Source organism: Mercurialis annua, linkage group LG2 (genome assembly GCF_937616625.2).
Source record: "Mercurialis annua linkage group LG2, ddMerAnnu1.2, whole genome shotgun sequence".
NCBI lineage: Eukaryota > Viridiplantae > Streptophyta > Magnoliopsida > Malpighiales > Euphorbiaceae > Mercurialis > Mercurialis annua.
The window spans coordinates 26174846-26194631 of record NC_065571.1 but is presented as its reverse complement, the minus strand read 5'-3'; the positions used below and the strand labels follow the sequence as shown (position 1 = coordinate 26194631).

Here is a 19786-nt window from a genome sequence, read left to right as displayed (position 1 = left end):
GCGTAGTTTGTTTCGTACCCGAGTAAAATACGTGCCCTTTCTTTCCTTTGGTGCTTTAATAGAATATAAAGAAGAGGATCCCATTTCCTTTTAAGAAGGAATTGAGAGTCATATTCAATCGCCCGGGAATCCTATTTTATTAAGTTCGGAAAGATCAAGCCAAGCTATTTGGCAAGGGCATAGCGACGAGGGGATTTCTTTTAAGAAGATCTAGATCTGACTGTTTTTATTACTTTTTTTCTTGATGTGAATCATAGCTATCAGTTCAATCATTGCTTTTCCTGTTACATATGTCAGTCTTTTTTCTGTTGATGCGGAAAAAAAAGCGCAGCTAGTCCTTTTCAGAGTAGGAGCAGTTAGGATAGGGTAAATCCCCTTCTTTCTCTGGTTTCAAAACCCCAACCGGTAACCAAGACAAAGAAGCCAGCTTCACCAAAGTTGTTATCATCGAAGTGAAAAACTAGTTATCAGAGAAGCAAATCAAATATCAGAGAAAAAAGTAACTATACCCATATCCACCCCTTATAGATATAATATAATTCAAAACAAAAGTTGTTATCATCGAAGTTCTAAAACATGTTATCATCGAAGTTCTAAAACTTGTTATCAAAGAATCAACGCTATCGAGTTAGAACATTCCTTATACGCTGTGCCTTGGGTTAACAAAGAAGATGGGATACCACTTCGCTACATACCGTGCTTTACTGCAGGAGGCTTATCGGCAAAAGGGTGTTCATATACACACACACACACCATAAGAAAGTTAGAGTAAGTCAGAGGTTTGAGGTTATAGGATCTAAAGAAAAATACCCAGAGGGGAAGCAACGAAGGGATGAATTGGTCGAGTAGTATTAAATCCAAAATAAAGTCCAAGCGCGTGAGAAAGTTGTTACAGTGTTTATATGATTTTTGGTCCCCAAACTAGTAAAGAAGTGATGAATACAGGTCTAATTCGAAGTTTTCGTAGAAGTTTACATCAGGGGTCTTTCCTTCATAATAGACGGAAGACTAGCGTCATTCTGAACAGTAGTCTGAACAGTAGTCAGAGAAGACAGAAGAAGTATATTGATATTCCTAACAATATGAAAATTGGGAATACGTTTTTCCTTCGGTTCAGGTGGAATAGATCTTTTTCTTCTCAAAAGAAAGATGATGTTGTCAAAGAGACAGGAGAAAGATACCCTGATTCAGATTCAGATTCATCTTCAGATTCAGATACTTATACTCATTCTTATGAAGATAAAGATAAAGAACAAAATCTATATAAATTAGCTTGTAATTACTTAGATATAAGTGATTCAAACCAATCTAAAAAACTAGATGAAGACATGAAATTGTTAATTATATCTAAGTTCTGGGATAAATTCTATGCTGAAATAGATAAGAATAAAAAAGAAGAGAAAGAAGAGAATAAAATAAAAGTAAAATATCACCATTCCGTGATGGATACTCTAGACAAATTTAAAAAAGAAAATCCAGTTGGAAGCTATAACTACAAATTAAAATTGGAAAAATTGCAATTAGAAATAGAAAATTTAACCACATATTTTGATGAGAAAGAAATCTTAAAAAATTCATCAATGTCTTTATTGCATGTCATAATCAATCCGTCTTTAGAAAGTGCAAAGAATTATATCCTAGGTAAAAGGGGGAAGAAACTGAGTTCTAAAGATATAAATCTCCTAAAGGAATTAGGAACATACACATTAGAAGCAATAATTATACATGTACTAGCACGATTGTTTAAAAACGTAAACAATGAATATTCGTCTGTTAGAATGGCAACCCTGATCGATCAGCTGAATTCAGAAGTATTACGTCAAGGTGAGCATCTTAATATATCATATAAAAGTGAAGAGAAGATTACCTATCTTTTAGGCGTCGGCTTGCTTGAATTCATGATTACTCGACAAATAATTGATTTAAATACTCCTAAAAGGGATGAGACTCTCGAGTATTTATATGAAAAGAAAACAAAAAGTCTTGGAAGACAACATATCCAAATAGAATTCAAATATGACCTTGATCTTCTACCCATTAGAATGAATCTTCCAATGGTTTGCCCTCCTTTACCATGGAGGAAAAAACATGGGAAGAAATCCAAAAAGAGAAAGAAGCAAGGAATAAGAAATTGTTAAGAATAAAAGTGAAGGATGCTACTAAGGAAGAAGCTGGGGAAGAAGAAGATCAGGATGAAGCTGAGGAAGCTAAGGATGCAGCTATTAATGCAGCTAAGGAAGTAATAATTAAAAAACCAAAAAATCTGTCTCGTTTGTTAAAAAATCTTGTTGGAGGTTACTTAAACACGCTATCTAATGAATTTATAAATCAGTTTTATTTCTTAACTTCAAAGAACCATGATTCCTTCCATGTCATTTTAAAAAATCACCGTAAAATGTGTAAAGTCTTAAATCTCCTTCAGAATTCAGCCTGTGAGATAAACACAAAGGTCTTGAATTTCATTCAAAAGAATCATGATAAATTAGAAAAGGAGGGTTTTCTTATGAATCGAATCCTTACTGATGTGAATATAAAAGAAGTCTCCGACATACTTAGGAATCTATATTACCAAAATAAAGATCTTATGATGAATGTTATTTTATGTGAAAAGTTAGTGAATACCTTACATAAAAATATTCAGCAAGCTAGGAGTGAAACATTCATAATCAATCTGGCATCTGCCTACGACGGTTTGCAATTTTATCTTCCAGCCTTCATTGACTTCCGGGGTAGAATCTACCGGGCTGGGGTTTTACATTTTCACGAACGTGCACTAGCTAGATGTTTGATACAATTTTCAGCTAAAAGTAAAATGGATGAAAGTGCTTACGATTCTCAAGCAGAGAATATTTTAACAACTTCTGCAGCGTTTATGTTTAAAAAATTTAAAACATTAGAATGTGCAAATAAATGGTGGTCAAATGCAGTAGAGCAAATAGGTGATTCTGACACTCGATTAATAGAGTATATAAAAAAGGAGAAAGCTAAATCCCCATTATTGTTCATATCCAAGTATCTTTCACTCTCTTATAAGAAGGACATAATTCTTTCATTACATAAGATCCCGTTGAGTCAAGACGCCTCAGCGAGTGCTTATCAGATAATGAGTTATTTTATGCTTGATAAAGATCTTGCAATGAAAACGAATCTGATTCCCTCAGTTCCTTTAGATACTGATATTCAAGATTTGTATATGTTTTTAAAAGATGAACTTCTGCAATACTTAAAAGAATGGGCGAATTCATCTATAAAGGAAGATAAACTTATTCTACATAAGTATGTAAGAATAGCAGAATTAATGGATAGAGACCTCATTAAAAAACTCTTTATGCCTAGGATCTATGGTAAGACACAAAGAGCTATGTCATTAGACATTTATAATGTTTATAATGATATACTGAGTAAATTAGACCAAAATAAGCTTGTTAAAAAATGTAATGAATTTTTTCATATATTCGTTTCAATCGCCACCGTTTCATCACATTGGTACGCAAACTTAGTTCTGTTTCTTATTGAATTCAATTATGCCGAATGCTTTCTTTCTCTTTGGCTTTGATGTTGCTGTTTTAATAGTTATAAATTCTTCGGAATGATTAAACGATAATAGTTTAAGCTTCCGTCTAGAGTGTTACCTCATCGTTTCTAATCCTTAATCGATGTCAGTATGTTTCTTGTTGTGTTGAATCGTTGGTTCTGTTCTTGATTCGATGATATGAATTTGTTAGTTAAGTTGTTAAGAATCATGAGCTTGGTAATTGGGTTGACTTGATTGTTATGTTTTGTTATGATTTTGATACAACAACTTTATGATTTGGAAGTGTAATGTTGGGCGGGTGAATTGCAGTTTTAATTTGGAGATGATGGCTAAATAGCCATTATGAATATCAAATTAATTTGACTAAAGCAAATGGTTTCCTTTAGTTATTACCAATTGAAATTGTTTAATAATAACTTTTGAATTTATATTTGGTTTATAATTATTAAGTTAAAAACGATAGTTATTTATAAATTTAGCTAATATAATTACTCATGTAATTATATTTAATTTCGAATATCGAATTGGCATGAATTTGCTAAATTACAATTTAACCCCTAAACATTTTTATAACTTATTTAAGTAAGTTTTTGGGTTAGTAACTTTATACTTTGTTTTAATTATAAACAAAGGTAATTAATTTGATTTTAAATATCAAATTTGGCTAAAGTACAGTTTAATCCCTAATTGGCTAAAGTACAGTTTAGCCCCTAATTGGCCAATGTACAGTTTAGTCCCTAAACTTTAATAAACTTACAATGGTTAGATTTTTGGGTAGTAACTTGGGTTACTTGAAATTAAAGTTATTGAGTTCTTCTTTTAAAATGGATTATTATTTTATCGAATTATTTTATAAATATAAACTCGGGTTTATATTTGGTAAACGTTTTGGGTCGGGTTAGACTTGGGTCACCCGACAAGTGAGGTTAGCTTGGTAGTTATTGGTAACTCGGCTAACCCACTATTTGAAAATTTATTATTATTTAAGGATTTTTAAATAATAGTTGTAAATTGGATTTTAAAGCGAGAACTCAATAAACTTGTATCAAATGTGCTTTATTACCTATTGTGTATTTTTGTGTTACTTTGGATTGTTTATTTCGGACGTGGTATTTGTGCTAGTCCTATGTGGTGTCTAGTACTCTCTAGAGTTAGGGTCTGTTTTAATAATTATTTTATTTGTCTAGACCCGTCTACTGTTCGTGCTTCAGAGGCGAACCAGGATTAGTTGCTTGCCGGTTATCACGTGAATTAGCAAGCAGTGAGTTTGTACTTACTATTTACTGCTTTATTAAGTAAATTGTATTTTAATATTAAATATATATACTGTACGTATATTTCGAACTATTTTTATATTATGGCTCTTAGTTGGAACATGCTATCTAATGGGCATCATTAGGACTGCGTGCGCACTAGTAATGATCTGGGTAAGGTATTTATGGAAATGTGGTAACTCGCTGTGAGCATAGCTCTCGGGACCAAATAGACTAACTTGGTGTAGCACAGCTCTCGGGACTCTAGATATGGTAAAAGTGTGGTCAGTGGTAACTCGGTGTAGCTCAGCTCTCGGGACCAGGCCTATTGGATTATGTTTATTATTTATAATTGTGGATTAGGGTTCCAACTATTATTCGTAATATCGTTATTAAATGTTTTAAACGGTTTTAAAGGTCTTCCAGTTAATAAATATAGATAGTGGTATAAACTCATCTCAGTATATCTGACCCCGTTGTTTTCCCAATTTTTCCAGGGTTGTGATTTGAGAGAGTCGCTGGTCTTCGTTCTTTACTTTCTCGGAGGTTTTTATTATTTTGATAAACTGTAAAACTGTTTTATTCTTATACCGCAGTAGTAACTTGACGTATTTATTTATTCTAGTTGTTGTCAGATTGGTCTGACTGATTATTTATTGCTCTGACATGTTATATGATTATTCCGAATTATTTATGTTAAACCGATTTAATACCATTATTGGAAAGCATGTTATTTTAAATGTTGAAAATTATAACTGCTAGATTTAGTCTGAAGTCTCGGTTGCCCCCGAGCATTGGTTTTTCTGCAGGTTTATGTGTTTGTACTTTAATTGAAAGGCTAGCTACGGGTTTTGGTACTACATTACCCATACCCTAGCGCCGGTCGCAATTCATGAAAATGGGTCGTGACACATTTTCAACGTTTGAATTGGTTTCGTAACGTTTTGAATGTTCGGCTTAGATCGCGAAATAGGGGAAACGTTTGGATTTGTTTCTTAAGGTTTGTAAACGTTTGGCTTAAATGGCAAAAAAGGTGAAACGTTTGGATTTGTTTTGTAACGTATGTAAATGTTTGTCTTAAATCGCTAAAATGTGAAACGTTTGGATTTGTTTCGTAACGCTTGTAAACTTTTGGCTTAAATCGCTAAAAAGGTGAAATGTTTGCATTTGTTTTGTAACGTTTTAACCGTTTGGATTGGTTTCGTAACATTTTAAACGTTTGACTTAAATCGCTAAAAAGGTGAAACGTTTGGTTTTGTTTTGTAACGTTTGTAAACGTTTGGCTTAAATCGCTAAAAAAGTGAAACGTTTGGATTTGTGTCATAACGTTTCTAAACATTTGGCTTAAATCGCTATAAAGGTGAAACGTTTGGATTTGTTTCGTATTGTACACGTTTTGCTTAAATTGCTAAAAAGGGGAAACGTTTGGATTTGTTTCACAACGTTTGTAAATGTTTGGCTTAAATTGCTAAAAATGTGAACCATTTGGATAGGTTCGTAACGCCTTAAATGTTTGGATTTTTTTGTAATGTTTTAAACGTTTTGATTGGTTTCGTAACTTTTTAATGTTTCCCTTATATCGCTAAAAAGGTCAACGTTTGCAAACATTTGGCTTAAATCGCTAAAAAGATGAAACGTTTGTATTTTTTTCGTAGCGTTTGTAAACGTTTGGCTTAAATTGCTGAAAGTGTGAAACATGGTGAAACGTTTGGATTTTTTTCATAATGTTTGTAAACGTTTTGCTTAAATCGCTAAAAATATAAAACGTTTGGATTTTTTTCGTAACGTTTTAAACGTATGTATTTGTTTCGTAATGTTATAAACATTTGGATATGTTCCGTAACGTTTTAAACGTTTGGCTTAAATCGCTAAAAAGGTGAAACATTAGGATTTGTTTTGTAACCTTTTAAACGTTTCGATTGGCTTTGTAACATTTTAAACGTTTGGATTTGTTTCTTAACCTTTGTAAATGTTTGGCTTAAATCGATTAAAAGGTGAAACTTTTGGATTTGTTTCGTAACATTTTAAATGTTTGGAACGTTTGGCTTAAATCGCTAAAAATGTGAAACATTTGGATTTGTTTCGTAACATTTGTAAACGTTTGCCTTAAATTTCTAAAATGGTTAAACGTTTGGTTTTGTAAACGTTTGGCTTCAATCGCTATAAAGGTGAAATGTTTGGTTTTATTTCATAACGTTAGTAAATGTTTGGATTGGTTTAATAACGTTTTAAAATTTTGGCTTAAATTGCTAAAAGGTGAACGCTTGGATTTGTTTCGCAACGTTTGTAAAAGTTTGGCCTATATCGCTAAAAATTGGAAACGTTTGGATTCGTTTCGTAACGTTTATAAACGTTTGGAATACATCGCTCAAAAGGAAAAACATTCATTTTTGTTTTTTAACGTTGCTAAACGTTTGAATTTGTTTCGTACGTAATAAACGTTTGGATTGGTTTCCTAACGTTTTAAACGTTTATCGTAAATCGCTAAAAAGGTGAAATGTTTGCATTTGTTTCGCAACATTTTAAATGTTTGGCCTAAATCGCTAAAAAGGTGAAACGTTTGGATTTGTTTCGTAACGTTTGTAAACGTTTTGCTTATATCGCTAAAAATGTAAAAAAATTTGGATTTATTTCGTAACGTTTGTAAATGTATAGCTTAAATCACTTAATAAGGTGAAACGTTTGTAAACGTTTGGCTTAAATCGCTAAAAAGATGAAACGTTCCGATTTGTTTCTTACCTTTTGTAAACGTTTTGGCTTAAATCGCTAAAAAGGGGAAACATTTGGATTTTTTTGTAATATTTTAAACGATCGGATTGGTTTTGTAACATTTTAAACATTTGGCTTAAATCGCTAAAAAGGTTAAACGTTTTGATTGGTTTCAAAACATTTTTAAACGTTTGGCTTAAGTCGCAAAAAAGGTGAAACGTTTGGATTTGCTTCGCAACGTTTGTAAACGTTTTGGCTTAAATCGCTAAAAAGGTGAAACGTTTGGATTTGTTTCGTAACGTTTTAAATGTTTGGATTAATTTCATAATGTTTTAAATGTTTGTCTTAAATTGATTAAGATGGGAAAAGTTTGGATTTGTTTCTTAACATTTGAAAACGTTTGGCTTAAATCTCTAAAAAAGTGAAACGTTTAAAAAGTTGAAATGTTTGGTTTTGTTTCTTAGCGTTAGTAAACGTTTGACTTAAATCGCTATAAAGGTGAAACGTTTTGATTTGTTTCGTAACTTTTTAAATGTTTGGCTTAAATTGCTAAAAAGGTGAAACGTGAAACGTTTGGATTTGTTTCGTAACATTTTAAATGTTTGGATTGTTTTTGTAACGTTTGTAAATGTTTGGCTTAAATCGCTAAAAAGGTGAAACGTTTGGTTTTTTTTGTAATGTTTGTACACATTTTGCTTAAATCTCTTAAAAGGTGAAACGTTTGGATTTGTTTGGTAACGTTTGTATATGTTTGGCTTAAATTGGGAAATAGGTAAAACATTTAGTTTTGTTTCGTAACGTTTTAAACATATGGCTTAAATCGCTAAAAAGGTGAAACGTTTGGGTTTGTTTCGTAACATTTGTCAACGTTTGGATTTGTTTTGTAATGTTTTAAATGTTTTGGCTTAAATCGCTAAAATGTGAACATTTGGATTTGTTTCGTAACGCTTGTAAACATTTTGCTTCAATCGCTAAAAAGGTGAAATGTTTGGATTTGTTTCGTAACGTTTTAACCGTTTGGATTGGTTTCGTAACATTTTAAACGTTTGGCTTAAATCGCTAAAAAGGTGAAACGTTGGGTTTTGTTTTGTAACGTTTGTAAACGTTTGGCATAAATTGCTAAAAAAGTGAAACGTTTGGATTTGTTTCGTAATGTTTGGCTTAATTCGCTAAAAAGGTGAAACGTTTGTATTTGTTTCGTATTGTACACGTTTGGCTTAAATTGCTAAAAAGGTGAGACGTTTGGATTTGTTTCATAACGTTTGTAAAAATTTGGCTTTAATCGCTAAAAATGTGAAACGTTTGGATTGGTTCATAACGTCTTAAATATTCTGATTCTTTTCGTTATGTTTTAAATGTTTGGAATGGTTTCGTAAATATTTTAATGTTTGGCTTAAATCGCTAAAAAGGTGAAACGTTTGCAAACATTTGGCCTAAATCGCTAAAAAAGTGAAACATTTGTATTTTTTTCGTAGCGTTTGTAAACGTTTGGCTTATATTGCTAAAAAGGTGAAACATGGTGAAACGTTTGGATTTGTTTCGTTATGTTTGTAAACGTTTTGCTTAAATCGCTAAAAAGGTAAAAAGTTTGGATTTTTTTTTGTAACGTTTTAAACGTTTCGTAACGTTTTAAACATTTGGATATGTTTCATAACGTTTTAGACGTTCGGCTTAAATCGCTAAAAAGGTGAAACATTAGGATTCGTTTTGTAACGTTTTAAACGTTTGGATTGGTTTTGTAACGTTTTAAACGTTTGGATTTGTTTCTTAACCTTTGTAAATGTTTGGCTTAAATCACTTAAAAGGTGAAACGTTTGGATGTGTTTCGTAACATTTTAAATGTTTGGAACGTTTGGCTTAAATCGGTAAAAAAAGTGAAATGGTTGGATTTGTTTCGTAACGTTTGTAAATGTTTGGCTTAAATTGCTAAAAAAGTTAAACGTTTGGTTTTGTAAACATTTGGTTTCAATCGCTATAAAGGTTAAACGTTTGGTTTTGTTTCATAACGTTAGTAAATGTTTGGATTGGTTTAGTAACGTTTTGAACTTTTGGCTTAAATCGCTAAAAGGTGAACGTTTGGATTTGTTTCGCAACGTTTTTAAAAGTTTGGCTTAAATCGCTAAAAATTTGAATTGTTTGGATTTGTTTCGTAACGTTAGTAAACGTTTGGCATACATCGCTCAAAAGGCGAAACATTTATTTTTGTTTCTTAACGTTTCTAAACGTTTGGCTTAAATCGCTAAAAAATTTAAACGTTTGGATTTGTTTCGTACGTTTTGAACGTTTGGATTTGTTTTCTAACGTGTTAAATGTTTAGCTTAAATTGCCAAAATGGTGAAATGTTTGCATTTGGTTAGCAACATTTTCAATGTTTGGCCTAAATCGCTAAAAAGGTGAAACGTTTGGATTTGTTTCGTAACGTTTGTAAACATTGTGCTTATATCGCCAAAAATGTGAAACGTTCAGATTTGTTTCGCAACGTTAGTAAGCGTATGGCTTAAATCGGATAATAAGGGGAAACGTTTGTAAACGTTTGGCTTAAATCACTAAAAAGATGAAACGTTTGGATGTGTTTCTTAACGTTTGTAAACGTTTTGCCTAAATCGCTAAAAAGAAGAAACGTTTGGATTTTTTTCGTAATGTTTTAAACGGTCGGATTGGTTTTGTAACGTTTTAATATTTTTGCTTAAATCGCTAAAAAGGTTAAACGTTTGAATTGGTTTCGTAATATTTGTAAATGTTTGGCTTAAGTCGCTAAAAAGGTGAAACGTATGGATTTGCTTCGCAATGTTTATAAACGTTTGGCTTAAATCACTAAAATGGTGAAACGTATGAATTTGTTTCGTAACGTTTTAAACATTTAGATTGGTTTCGTAATGTTTTAAATGTTTGTCTTAAATTGATTAAGATGGGAAACGTTTGGATTTGTTTCTTAACATTTGTAAACGTTAGGCTTAAATCGCTAAAAAGGTGAAACGTTTAAAAAGTTGAAATGTTTGTATTTGTTTCGTAATGTTTGTAAACGTTTGACTTAAATCGCTAAAAAGGTTAAACGTTTGGTTATGCTTCGTAACGTTTTAAACGTTTGGATTCGTTTTGTAACGTTTCATACTTTTGGCTTAAATCGCTAGAAAGGTGAAACGTTTGGATTTGGTTCGTAACATTCGTAATTGTTTGGCTTAAATAGCTAAAAAGGGGAAACGTTTGGTTTTGTTTCATAGCGTTTGTAAACGTTTGGCTTAAATCACTAAAAAGGTGAAACGTTTGGATTTGTTCGTAACATTTGTAAATGTTTGGCTTAAATCGCTAAAATGGTGAAACGTTTGGATTTGTTTCGTAGCATTTGTAAACGTTTGGCTTAAATCGCTAAAAAGGTGAAATGTTTGGATTTATTTCGTAACGTTTGTAAACGTTTGGCTTAAATCTCTAAGAAGGTGAAACGTTTGGTTTTGTTTCGTAACGTTTATAAACATTTGGATTTGTTTCGTAGCATTTTTAACGTTTGGATTGGTTTTGTAACGTTTTAAATGTTTGGCTTAAATTGCGAAAAAGGTGAAACGTTTGGATTTGTTTCGTAACGTTTTAAATGTTTGTTTTAAATCGCCAAAAAGGTGAAACATTTGGATTTGTTTCATAATGTTTGTAAACGTTTGTCTTAAATCGCTAGAAAGGTGAAATGTTTGGATTTGTTTCGTAACGTTATTAACGTTAGGATTGGTTTCATTACATTTTAAATGTTTGGCTTATATTGATTAAAATGGAAAACATTAGGATTTGTTTCTTAACGTTAGTAAACGTTTAGCTTAAATCGCGAAAAAGGGGAAACGTTGAAAAAGGTGAAACGTTTGGATTTGTTTCGTAAGTTTGTAAACTTTTGACTTAAATTGTTAAAAAGATGAAACGTTTGAATTGGTTTCGTAATGTTTTTGGTTTCGTATTGTTTGTAAACGTTTGGCTTAAATCGCTAATAATGTGAATTGTTTGGATTTGTTTCGTAACGTTTTAAACGTTTGGATTGGTTTCGTAACTGTAATATCCCGTATTTTTAAATTATTTTCTTTTAAATTTTAATTATAATTTTTACATTCCGTCAAACTTTAGATAATTTTTATTATTATCATTACATATTTTTATTAAATTTTATTTTTAGTCGTTCGTTGATTCGATTCGTGTTTGGTTTTTATTATTAAAATTTTAAAAGAAAATGAAAAGGAAAAAAAAGAAAAGTGTATATGAAAGCTTTTCATGCAACCCATGCAACTTCCACGTAAAAAGCCCACACAAATATTTGATTTTGGCCATATATTCTTAGAAGGCCCATCTACTTCATTAAGAATGCATAAACTTATAGTTGTATAGCAGTATACGTTTTCTTCTTCTTCTTTTCACTCGTTTGTCTTCGTTAAACCCTATTCTTTTCATTCGCTTATTCTAAAACCATAGCCGTCTCTCCCTAGACATCAAAGACAACCAGAAATTACACCATTCCATTCCAAATCGTTTCAAGATCCGGTAAGTAATTCTCATTGCTTTTTCTTATTTTTCATTCGATATCGCACTACCGTACTTAACTGATATCTCTATCGTTTAGGCCTAAATATGAGTTGTGTTTTGATTCATTCATCCATTCCGTTGTCCTCTATCATCGCTACGCTTAGGAATCGATTACGGCCGTTTATCCCGCATATTGTCCGAGTATTACCGTCGTTGAATCGCTAGCTTGGTTGTGTCGTTAACGGTACGTTAAATTCCTTCGCTTTACGGTTCATTGTCGTGGTGTTGATTGATGTCGTTCCCTTTGGTTTGTTCACTGCCATCTTCCTTGTTAAGTTGCTGTCATACATGGGTTATGTTTGATGCCTTAGTTCATGCCTTAAGTTTATCTTAATGTTTGGGTTTAAGTTTCACTAAACTTCATTGTGTTAGTCATGGCTTGATATTGAATGTCTTCAAACTGATTGCTATGAACAGTTGATCGTTGTTTGCCTTGGATATCATTATTCGATTCATCTCCAATGTCGATCCGATTAATACTGTGGCTGGGTTATGTATGTTAGTTGTTGCTATATATAAATTGTGTCCATGCTCATGAGTTGTTTATGATTAACTAAGATTAGTGTTAAATTTTAAGTTATGGGTTTGATATGATTACTGTTGGTGGAGTTTGAATTCCATTTTATTGTTTTACAAATGGTGGTTGGCGGGAAGTTTGATTTATGGTGTGTAGGAGGTGGTTAAATGGGTAAGATAGTCATCATTTGTTTTTGGTTAAATTGATTGAGTCCTTCAAATTTAATTTGTTCTATGTAATTGTTTTGATTAAAACTTTTTAATTCCTAAGCTTATTTATTAACTGCTTTGAATTGATTTTGATTTTTAATCTACGAAATTGATTTCGACTTGTTAATTAACAATTTAAATAATATTGTTATTCATAATTTGAAATTACTTTGGGCATTATTATTTCAATTTGAAATTTATATTAATCTTAATATAAATTAAACGATTTCGATTAAATTATTTATTTTGATTATAATAAATGGGAATTGGAATTCATTATTATTATTAATTGATATTTTGATATTTTGGCTTAGCGTGCCAATGTGATTAAATTTATATTTTTAACTTTTGAATTTCGTTTCGAGATATAAATTGTCAAATTGAAAACAATGATTATTTTTATAATCTAAATTAATATAATTACTCTGGTAATTATATTCGATTTTAAATATCTTTTTGGTATGTCATTTTGACTAAATTTCAATTTAGCCCTTGAACGTTTTTAAAACTTATTTGATTAAGTTTTCGATTGTAACTTGGGTTACTTGAGGTTAAATCTATTGGGTTCCGTTTTAAATATTGATTTATTATTTAATCAAGTTGATTGTATAATTATAAACTATGGTTTATAATTGGGTATGATTATACTTATTTTATCAAAGTGATTTTGGGAATTATAAACTCTGGTTTATATTTTGATAAAATATTTTGGGTCGGATTAGACTTGGGTCACCCGACATGTGAGGTAGCTTGGTAGTTATTGGTAACTCGGCTAACCCAATATTTGAGAAAATTGATTTAAGTTATTATTTATTTATTATTCAAGTAATACTTTTCGGAACGGATTTTAAAGCGGAAACCCAATAGACTTGGCTTATTTATTTATTTGAGTATTATGTTACTCGTTGTGGTTCATTTTTGACTCGGGTCATTACGTGATTAATTGTTCATTCTATTTTGGCTACGTTTATGCTTGACTCGGTATTGTGCTAGTCCTATGTGGTGTCTAGTATTCTTAGAGTTAGGGGTTGTATGGATTTTAACTTATATATTGTTTTAGACCCGTTGACTGCTCGTGCTTCGGAGTCTACGCAGGGTTAGCTGTTTGCCAAGATTCACGTGGATAAGCAAGCAGTGAGTTTGTAATGCTATTTACCGCTTTATTAAGTACCGCATCATATTTTAATATTATAAATGCTTTTGAACTGTTTTTACGGATTATGGATCTGGATTGAAACGAGCTACTCGATAGGCTTGTATCGAGACTGTGTGCACCGGTATATACTCTGGGATCAGCAGACTATGGTCTTACTTACGCTGGTAATTTGACGAGGATTTGTTCCCGTCCACTCTGGGTTTATTTTTCAATATGCTATGTCATACTTACGCTGGGATCATTTCAATACTGTTATTCCATAATCATATTATATTAGTATAAAAATGTTTTGATTTAAGGGTTTTAAACTTAATAAATGTAAATAGTATTGCGAACTCATCTCAGTATATCTGACCCCGTTGTTTTCCCAAATTTTCCAGGTTTATGATTTGAAAGCTGGTCCACTCCGATTCTTTTGATTCCTCGGAGATTTTTATGTTATTAAACTAGTTTCTGTTTTCGAACTCTTAGACCGCAGTAGAACTAGTTTAGTTATTACATTTGATATTACACTTTGGGTTTGTCGATATATTCGATTATTTATATTTGGCATGATTACTCTGGATTACGATGATGTTATATATAAGGTATGCGGTTGAACATTTAAGATATTTAAGTTATTTATATTTGAATTGTAATATAAATTGCTAGACCTAGGTTGGAGTCTCGGTTGCCCCCGAGCAGTTTTCTGCAAGGTTTAAATGTTTATTTGATTTCCGCGAGGCTTGCTACGGGTTTTGGTACAACCATACCCATACCCTAGCGCCGGTCACGATTCATGAAATTGGGTCGTGACAAACTTAGTATCAGAGCTTTGGTTTCAAACCAAGGCCATTTGCATGCTATGCGTTTGCTCTGCTAAGTTTGTTATTGAGTCATAGTTACTACTGCGGAATTAGGTTCATGTCTTGTCTTTGAAACGTCATCTTTTGATTTTAAAATTTTCTGCCTACACAGATAGGAATGTGTCGAGTCAGTCATTAATTATGCTTTGATTTGATGCTTTTATTTTATTTTATTGATGTTATTTCACTTGGATGATTTTAATTGCTTTTGATTTCTCGAAAAATCTTATTTGGTAATTTTCTTTAAGTCATGCTTTGGCATGATGTTATTTTCTTTTCATGTTGTTGATGTGTTTTACTGGGTGATAGTATCCTGACTTTATGCCTTTAATTGTTGAGGTTGACTTATTTTGTGAGTATTTCTGCCGTTGGCCGAGAGTCTTGAGTTTAAAAATGATATTTTGTCAGGTTTGACATTGTTGCGGGTTTAAATGATTTTTAACTGAAATTTTTTTTATCACGTTTTGTGGATTACATTGCTAGCCACATATTGATTTTAAATTTCCTTAGGAAAGTTTCTTTGGCCTAACTGGTATTATGACCCATATAGTTCAATGGTTAGCCTGTACATGACACCCTAATATATTGTTTTCCGTAATTTCACCAGTGAAATGAAAATCCGTTTATTTCAAAGTTTTACATTTGACGAAGGATTGAAAAAGGGTTGTTATTTTGAAGTAAAATGAGATTCTTGTACTTTTAAAAAAATTAAAATGTTGGTGTTTTCAAAATGATTGTTTTGAAAAAATTATTATTTTAATGCGATACCGTATTGATGATTTAATATTACTCTTGTAATTTTTATCATATTTTGGTTGTCAACACTTTGGTGTTGTTGGTATTATGCTCAAATTACTAGTTTTTGACTGAAACTTGTGTTTCTGAAAAGGGTTGTTAAAGAATAATTATCTTTTTCACTTGGGTGATGTGTTGATTTTGTCATTTGGGAGACGTCGAGCTTCCTATTTTTAAAAGGACTGGAATTTGTTTAAAATACGTTTTTCCGGATTTTAAAATATTTTGTATACGTTTTACAAAGAGTAATTGCGGGTTCGACTTGGGTCACCCAAATTTGGAGTTGAGCTTGGAAGTGGTAATTACTCGGCTAACTCGATGATTTTAAATTGAGGCGTTTGGGAGCAATTATATCTATTGTTTTATAAAAGAGGTTTTCCGAAAAATGATTTTTTTTTTTTAAAACGGTGGGGCTCGACATGAACTCAAAATCTATTGTGTAAATTCTATCTTTCGAAATGGGCTTTGATTAGTATTTTTGGTCAATACCTTTATTTATTTCGATCCGATTTAACGTTTTGAGTATATTATTATATGATATAATATTGTTATCATATTTGGTTGCTTGAGTTTTATTTGTCATGTCAGTAGAAACATGATGATCAAATAAGATGTTACATGTTTAATGATTTTTGTTTATTGCAAGATGCTTGGGTGCTTTTCGGTCGTGTGAAAAATCCATGACCTATTTTAGTGTGTTATTACTTTTGTCTCTCATGTTTGATTAAGTTGTCGTGGTAGTTATTGTCCTTGTTGGCCTCATTGTGTGGAGTATCACGTGAGTGTACTTCTTGCTAGTTTTTCTTTGGCTTAACTTTTGCGTAGGTGTCGATGTGTGTTTTGAGCCTTTGTTTTGAGCCTGCGATTAGTTTAGATGTTCTAATTGGTTTAGCCAAATCTATAGTTTGAACTCTGGAGATTTTAGGTGATTAAATTAGATATCAAGGGATTTGAGGACCGACTCTTCGGGTTAGTAGTAGATCATGTTTAAGAATCTATCTTTGTTAGAGGAAGGTGATATGAGTTATATTGCTCAACATCGGTGGAATAATTCTTCTCGTGAGTGATTGCCTCGTGCGTGGAAATTTTGAGCGTTATGCTTTTTTACGTCAGGCTCGTTTGTGATAAATTGTAGTATCAAAATCTTTCGGCTTTTGGCATTCTGGAAAAGAATGTGGAAACTGTGTTAGAGATTGATCAGTGTAGTAATACACTAGCATCTTTCATTAGGTAGATCGGTGAAATACCAAAACTGATAGTAGAGCTGTGAAGGCGTTCGTGTTAGTTTGTTGCCTTTTGGAATTATTTTCAAATTGATTTGAGAGAAAATTCGTTGTTAAGTAAATTTTAGTTTCGTTGTTGAATTTGGATTATTTCGTTAATGGCGATGCCAATTGGTGGACTAGGATAATAGATATGGGCAAATATGTCAAGATGGACGAGTGCACGTCTCACAGAGTGTAATGTCTAGGAAATGTTTTAAAGAAAAAAAAAATTGATTTCAAATGTTAACTTCTTAAAGAAATTGAAATGTTTTTATCACGTAATTGTGCCCAAACATGTCATGAGCATGCATTTGAAATTCCACGAATAGAAAACTGCATCGAGCATTTAGTATGATCACTAATTAAAAGAGAAATAAATAATTGATACATGCATTTAGTACATTCATCACGACATTAAATGATTAGGGTTGAATGCAACTCTTTGGGGATGAGAGCTGTCATCACCCTGGCGCACAATTATGTAAAATAAATGTTATTAGTGAGACTTTTTAAGAAAAATATTTTTTTATAAACTCGCGAGTTATATCGTGAAAATGGTGTTTAAAAGGTTGATAAATTTCAAACGGTTTTGAAATTTTGGTTGGAAACTAGACAAATACTCTGTGACAACGGTGGTAATTTAGGAGAAATTGTATTGTAAGGAATTTTTTTATATTTTTGGAGTATCAGTGTTTGGTAAATAGGAGTTATGGTTATAAGGTTATACTCGAGGTTTAGTTGTGTTAAGTGCGGAAAAATATTGAGTTCGGATTAAAGAATTGTGTAAGCTTAGAATATAATTTGATTATTTTTGATTTAAGGAAATTGGTTATACTCTGCGTGTTTATTTACACTGAAAGACTAAAAAGGAATTTTGTTTTTACAGATTTGATTTCTGTTTAAATTTTTTTTGATAGCGATATGAATTTTTTTTTTTTCGTAAATAAAGGAATTTTTATTTGTGAGATTTTAACTTTTGAAAAGTGATGAAACTTTGCCAGTTTTGATTTAAAAGAGAATTTTAAATTGTTTTAAATGAACAATTTTATAAAATCTTAAAATTATTGTGAAAGTAAGGTTCAGTTATAATTTCAAACCGAGAGCATTTTATCATGTTGATATGTTTACAAACAAAAGGATTTTTCAACGGGTTAATTATTTTTGACTGAAAATAATATTTAAATTTGAGGTGCTAGTGATTTCAAATTAAAGGTGGTTTGCGTTGTTATATATTTGTGTTTACGGAAAGCGTTGTTATAGAATTTTTTTTTTTTTAGCATAACCAATAATCCGATTGATTAAAATTTGATCTAAATGACCTTCGGTAGGATTCGAGGTTTTAGTAATTCAAAATAAAAAAATTTGAGGATGAAAATTTTGTTGTTAGAAGTTTGAGTTATGTTGTTCTTAGAAATTTATGTGTTTTCTTACATTTTGGTTCGCGAAGTTGATGGTATTGCCGAGCTGATTTTAGTTGGTTGAACGAGACGATTCTAGTGGTATTTTGGTTTTCAGCTGTTATTTTGTGAGAGCGTATTTTATCGCGATGATATATTGATTTGATTATATGCTGTGTAAGTGGGCGTTTTAAGTTTTCTCATGTGATGCGTTTGGTGTTGAGACCACTATAAGCGATATAGTGCGTAGGTGTTATGGAGTGTAAGATTTAATTCTAGTGGTGAGTTTTTGTATGTTCCGGTTTTGCAATGTTGGAGTTTGGCTCCGTACTATTACGATTTAAATTTTTGGATCATTCTCACATTTGTAATGTTACTTTGGTAGTCATTAAGATTTGAACTTGTTATCCTTTGGAAATCTCCCTTATAAGCGCGTTGGTGATTCTCGATTCAAAAATTTTATTTCGTTCACGCGTGTCGTATTTTGAGAAGTCGTTTGAGGCACCAAATTGTTGAACTTATAATTTTGCGCTTATACGTGTGGTGACCATTTAATTTTTCTATTCATTTTGTAAATTCGAGGACGAATTTTTAATAAGTTGGGAAGAATGTAATATCCCGTATTTTAAAATTATTTTCTTTTAAATTTTAATTATAATTTTTACATTCCGTCAAACTTTAGATAATTTTTATTATTATCATTACATATTTTTATTAAATTTTATTTTTAGTCGTTCGTTGATTCGATTTGTGTTTGGTTTTTATTATTAAAATTTTAAAAGAAAATGAAAAGGAAAAAAAAGAAAAGTGTATATGAAAGCTTTTCATGCAACCCATGCAACTTCCACGTAAAAAGCCCACACAAATATTTGATTTTGGCCATATATTCTTAGAAGGCCCATCTACTTCATTAAGAATGCATAAACTTATAGTTGTATAGCAGTATACGTTTTCTTCTTCTTCTTTTCACTCGTTTGTCTTCGTTAAACCCTATTCTTTTCATTCGCTTATTCTAAAATCATAGCCGTCTCTCCCTAGACATCAAAGACAACCAGAAATTACACCATTCCATTCCAAATCGTTTCAAGATCCGGTAAGTAATTCTCATTGCTTTTTCTTATTTTTCATTCGATATCGCACTACCGTACTTAACTGATATCTCTATCGTTTAGGCCTAAATATGAGTTGTGTTTTGATTCATTCATCCATTCTGTTGTCCTCTATCATCGCTACGCTTAGGAATCGATTACGGCCGTTTATCCCGCATATTGTCCGAGTATTACCGTCGTTGAATCGCTAGCTTGGTTGTGTCGTTAACGGTACGTTAAATTCCTTCGCTTTACGGTTCATTGTCGTGGTGTTGATTGATGTCGTTCCCTTTGGTTTGTTCACTGCCATCTTCCTTGTTAAGTTGCTGTCATACATGGGTTATGTTTGATGCCTTAGTTCATGCCTTAAGTTTATCTTAATGTTTGGGTTTAAGTTTCAGTAAACTTCATTGTGTTAGTCATGGCTTGATATTGAATGTCTTCAAACTGATTGCTATGAACA

General features: G+C 31.7%; 1 protein-coding gene across 1 annotated transcript; it reads left to right on the top strand.

Annotated features, from left to right (window-relative positions):
• Positions 1-935: 935 nt before the first annotated feature.
• LOC126668382 (probable DNA-directed RNA polymerase) lies at positions 936-16807 on the top strand. The gene is made up of 8 exons (XM_050361587.1): positions 936-1275; positions 1456-1811; positions 2042-3434; positions 12469-12545; positions 15088-15186; positions 15289-15335; positions 16315-16351; positions 16709-16807. Exons 1-8 carry the CDS (start codon positions 936-938, stop codon positions 16805-16807), a joined length of 2448 nt encoding a protein of 815 aa, XP_050217544.1.
• Positions 16808-19786: the final 2979 nt, after the last annotated feature.